Here is a 4,814-nt window from a genome sequence, read left to right as displayed (position 1 = left end):
AAAGAGATTAGCTTATGAAAAAGAAAGCAAGAACCATGGTTATGTATGGACTTCTGCCTCATGCACTACCAGTTATAATAACGTTGGAAAATGCAAACTAATCATTGAAGGCTTCTCTTTAATGTCGGGGTGGGGAAGCTGGTGATCTTTAGCTATCTATCATGTCATACCTTGTGACCACCAGTATTCAAGTTCTGCAGGCATCGGTAATCTCAGCGGAGCTTTGTAAAAGGAATTTAACCACATTTCTCTTTCCTGATCTACCTCGTGCGCATATGTTTTCCAATAGTCAGGGACCTGGAGAACATATCCATATGCATCATTTAGTAGTTTCATAGTAATGCAGAATAAAAAATACAAGAACTTACTTCATAAAATTGATTGATGAATCCCGGAGCCATCCATGTATCTTCTTCCTCATAGAAATAGGGATGCTGAGGATCACTATATGGACCTCTCTCTTCTCTAACCACTGTGCAGATAAGGTAAAACCCAAGTCATTAATGAAAGAAACAGCATATAATAATAATGGCGTGAATATATCTCAATCCACCAACTGTTAAAAATGCCAAGTGTTTTCTGTCTACTTCTTAATGAGTTACATAATATTTGTGTTTGCAGGAATTTTCATGAATGCGACCCAAGTTTGAACCTACCCTAAACTATCTGAAGATAAAATGGCAGAGTTCATGGTGTTCTTGAGAAGATGTGACTTAACAAAACGAGAATAGAAAAACGGTTTGATTGATACGCCAAATTCTAACCCATAATGCAACTGCCTAGATAATGTGGTGTACCAAATCCCAACCAACAAAAATTATTTACGATAATGGTAAAAGTCTAAATTTCTAATCATGCTTTACATCCTTGAGAAAAAAAATGCCCCCTTTTAAGTACATAACAGTGTAAGTGGCATACTTCCATCAGGTTTGTTGACAAACATTCGGGCCTTTGCAGCAGCAACTTCTGCTAAGCCTGCATGAAGCTGGAAAACAATGGCATAAGAGAAATATCTTTCCGAGGTAGAAAATAAAAAACAGCAATACCATACCGCTGAGGTGTCCTCATCACATCCAGTAGGATCCTCCAACAGCTCCCCAAAATAGAACCTCCCCTGCTCACTCAGATTATGCAGTCAAATTCATTTACTATATAATACTGATGTCCGATAATGAAAATAATTCTTCAGTTTAGAATCCAAAATGGGCTTAACTTACCCATATTGTGCGCTCATTAATTTCATATACTCCACATCCATGCATCCTGCCATGCTTCCATTCACCAGCATAGCGGTACCGACCTTTCTCCCTAGCATTTGACAAATCACATGATAAAAAGTAAATCTCATCTTTTTTATCCACAAAAAAAAAAAAAAGGATCTATTTATAAATTTGTGTCCATCTTATGGCTTAGTGTTGATTGTATGACATGGGTATTTACAGAATAGCATTCTAAAAGTAAGAATGCATATGACCCACCAGGTAATTAAAACCATACTAAATACAAGGGTTATAGTAGAAAGGAAAAAGGGAAACTAAATTACATTGGTGATATTTGGTTCAAATCATGCAGTTTAAGTTCAAATGATGAATGGACTAAGAACTTACGGTTTCTCTCCAAAATGTTTGATCCATTCATCTCTCTCATAAAAAGGAATCTCATAATTTCCTCCAGCCAGACGGATGCTATCTTCAATGTCCATTTCCAGCCACTTTTTGTCTTCTGGTGTCATATAATCTCTAGAGATTATTTTCCCTTCAGCACGCATTTTTTCTTCAAGCCTAGAAATTGTGCAGAGTATAATTTGGTTTTACATATTTCAAAGAGATTCTGCTTCCTATCCATCTGTCTGTGACAAGTTTAATACATCTAATAAATGAAAATCAAAATTAAGAAACTTACTTGGAACCAGGAACAGGTTCTATGTCGGGAATATCAACCTCAACCACCCCATGACCCTCCATATTGTTCTGCAGCCATTCACCTTCATACCTACAAAGATAGAGATGCTTCAAGTATAAGTTAATAAACAATAAGTCTAAAGTATGTTTCAGCTTGGACCAACAAAAAAATAAAACTATAGCAATTAGGATCATTCAGGTACTAATAACTTTTACAGAAACAAATTTCTTAACACTAAGCAAATAATTATGAGATAAATATATACACAAACATATATGAGAAGAACCATCGTTTTGAGATGCTCGAAAAATCTCAGCTTTAAAAGAAAAATGTTTATACACCAAATTTGAGGATTTTTGTCAATCTAGAGCCTTGTTGATAAAGACGAAAAGTTACAAAAAGGGAATGCTTGACGAGGAATATCAATTGGAAGTAACAAAAATAGAATAAGGGGTTAAACTAATATCTTCAAAGGCTGATACAACCACTCAAGAATGACCCTGATTTCCTTCAGAAAGGTACATGATGGAATTGATAATGTCTATGACACTATTGGATAGAGGCTACAGCTGGATAATGGATTTTAGGAAAAGAAAAATTATGAAAACCAACATTCGATACAAAGATGAAAGAAGAACAAAAGCAGATCATTCAGTTAAAACTAAATAGTGCTCTTCAACATCTTTTCTTTTGGTATTTTGTATTTTATCAGAGACTTATAACTTCACGGTAGAAAACTACCCTCTCTTCCAGCAGCAGATCTGATTAAATTGTGAGCATCAACGATCATTTCAATTGAACACAAAAATCATAAAACTTTGAAATTATGAACATCATCAAATTCTCCATAACGTGACATTTATGATATCTTTAACCAATAAATTCAATAACAAGATACTAAAGATTTTAGGTATGATACTGCATAAGAGATATGATGAAGTACAGACCGACCTGACCAGCCCCTGTTCAGCAACGTAAACACCCTTCCCATGAGCCAAATCATCCCAAACAGTGCCTTCATACCTTGATCATCCAAAAACAGAAACTTAAGCAATGGCTATTCAAACATATCAGAGCACAAGAAACAGAGTGTCAATCATGTTGAGTATCACATTAGAAAAATCAAAGGTCCTCACAAACTCTGTAAGAAAGATGGCCTACTCCTATCATTGCCAGATGAAACCCCAAGTTACATAATAAATTAGAAATCATTTGCAAGGAAGAAGCATCGTTGGGAGGTTCAGCTCTACAAGAAGGAACAAAAACTTATGAACTTCCAACCGTTAATAGATTCTTCTGTGAAATACTTGACTCCTTTAAGAGCTAGGCTAACATAAAACAACTCATGTGAGGTAGACTTCGAATGACCCCAACATAATAGCCGAATGTGATAGACCCAAAAAAGGAGAAATGAATGGAGCAGCAATGTGGAGGGCAGTGTTGCACCACTGGTGGTATGTAAATTGAAAAGGTATATCAAATTTGAATGTTATTAGAGCCACGCATTTCGAATATATATCTAACTGTTATCAGGAGCCGGCCAACATTCAATCATTTCAAACAAAGGGAAACTGTTCCAAGCAAAATTCTGAACATAAAATGGAAAATTCAGGGGAAATAGAAAATATACGAGCTTCCATCAGGAAAAATGTAGCTGACCCATCTGAGGAACTCCTCAATCCTATCCAATTCTTCAATCACTGCTTTTGGATTTGATATATCGAAATGGTTATCTGGAATTGCAGGGAATGGTCTCCGGTAAGGGACATAGAATGGTGCAATTGGAGGATCTTTCCCAGCCTTAACCTCATTCCTAACAATCTCCCAATCCTCCTCGTCCGCCCAAATTGGGTCCCAACCAGGCTTCGCCATTTCCACTGGAGCATCCATCCAAAGCTCCTGCAAGTCCTCCTCTCTCCAATTTTCAGGGTCCTCAGGAAAATCAAAAAGGTCTTCATGATACACATAGTCCTCATCCTCTTCTTCTTGGTACTTCTTCATTCGCTTGCTGTCGAGGACTTGACTAAACCGCCGAATGTTCACTTCCGGAGTGTTCTCCGACTCCGGCGGCTCCTCTCCCGGCCGAGTATAAACAAGTGGCTCTTCCACTTCCTCGTCGGAGTAGGAAGAATTGTCGGAGTCATACTCGGATTCTGAACTATCTGAAGAACTGTGGGCATCAGGGTTTTGCTCATTTTGCTTGTTTTCTCCTTCTCCTTCTACTTCCTGCTGAGAGGCAATGGGTTCAATTGAGTCATCGTCCGCCATTGTTAAGGAAACGAAAGAGGTAGAGAAGAGAAATTGGAGGAAGAAGATAAGGTGGGAAATGGGGAATTGAGAAGAACTGCGCTTATTACAAAGTTGAACAGTAGCGACTGGAGTGAGTCTACGGAGAGACCGCTTTTCTGCAATTATGGGCTGGGCTTCACTCAACATACCAATGTTTATGGGCTGGGCTTTTCTCAATTTAGAATTGGAAATTTACGGCTATAAACTTACTTGGTAAGTCTTGTTTTTAAATGAGTCATCGGACCAGTCATAATTGGATCATGTTAGTTTGCAGGAAAATTAGAGCATATGGTAAAATTTAGGATTTCGTTCTAAAAAATGGTAAAATCGATCAATGGCAATTCACGTGACCACATGACCATAAATTTTCAAATCTTTAATTCCTTGTCTATAAATATATGGTAAGTATAGAATCATAAACAAGGTCGAGTTCGGTATACAAGATAATTGTTGATTTTCCTCGAACAACTACACTCCTAATTTTCAATTAACGTAATTTGCATATTTTATTATTAATTTAGATTTTATTTAACCACTTTTCAAATTAATCTCAATTTAATTAAATATCCAGATTTTTCTATCAAATTTATATTTTAAATTTTCATATATTATTAGATTTCATT

The 4,814-nt window shown here is 36.6% G+C and overlaps 1 protein-coding gene across 1 annotated transcript in view; it reads right to left on the bottom strand.

The window, feature by feature from the left end:
* The window catches only part of LOC120088405 (protein TIC 100), a 6,018-nt gene extending 1,747 nt beyond the window's left edge, over window positions 1-4,271 (bottom strand). The window contains exons 1-9 of the mRNA XM_039045681.1: window positions 3,533-4,271; window positions 2,854-2,925; window positions 1,903-1,992; window positions 1,608-1,781; window positions 1,218-1,308; window positions 1,052-1,114; window positions 919-985; window positions 369-472; window positions 171-297 (exon numbers count right to left, since the gene is read on the bottom strand). Coding sequence (XP_038901609.1) covers window positions 171-297; window positions 369-472; window positions 919-985; window positions 1,052-1,114; window positions 1,218-1,308; window positions 1,608-1,781; window positions 1,903-1,992; window positions 2,854-2,925; window positions 3,533-4,170 — 1,426 coding nt within the window. The 5' untranslated portion in view covers window positions 4,171-4,271. The remainder of the gene's footprint in view (window positions 1-170; window positions 298-368; window positions 473-918; window positions 986-1,051; window positions 1,115-1,217; window positions 1,309-1,607; window positions 1,782-1,902; window positions 1,993-2,853; window positions 2,926-3,532) is intronic.
* Window positions 4,272-4,814: the final 543 nt, after the last annotated feature.

Source organism: Benincasa hispida, chromosome 10, assembly GCF_009727055.1.
Source record: "Benincasa hispida cultivar B227 chromosome 10, ASM972705v1, whole genome shotgun sequence".
Taxonomy (NCBI): Eukaryota; Viridiplantae; Streptophyta; class Magnoliopsida; order Cucurbitales; family Cucurbitaceae; genus Benincasa; species Benincasa hispida.
The sequence above is the reverse complement of the archived record's forward strand: the minus strand, read 5'-3'. Positions and strand labels throughout refer to the sequence as shown.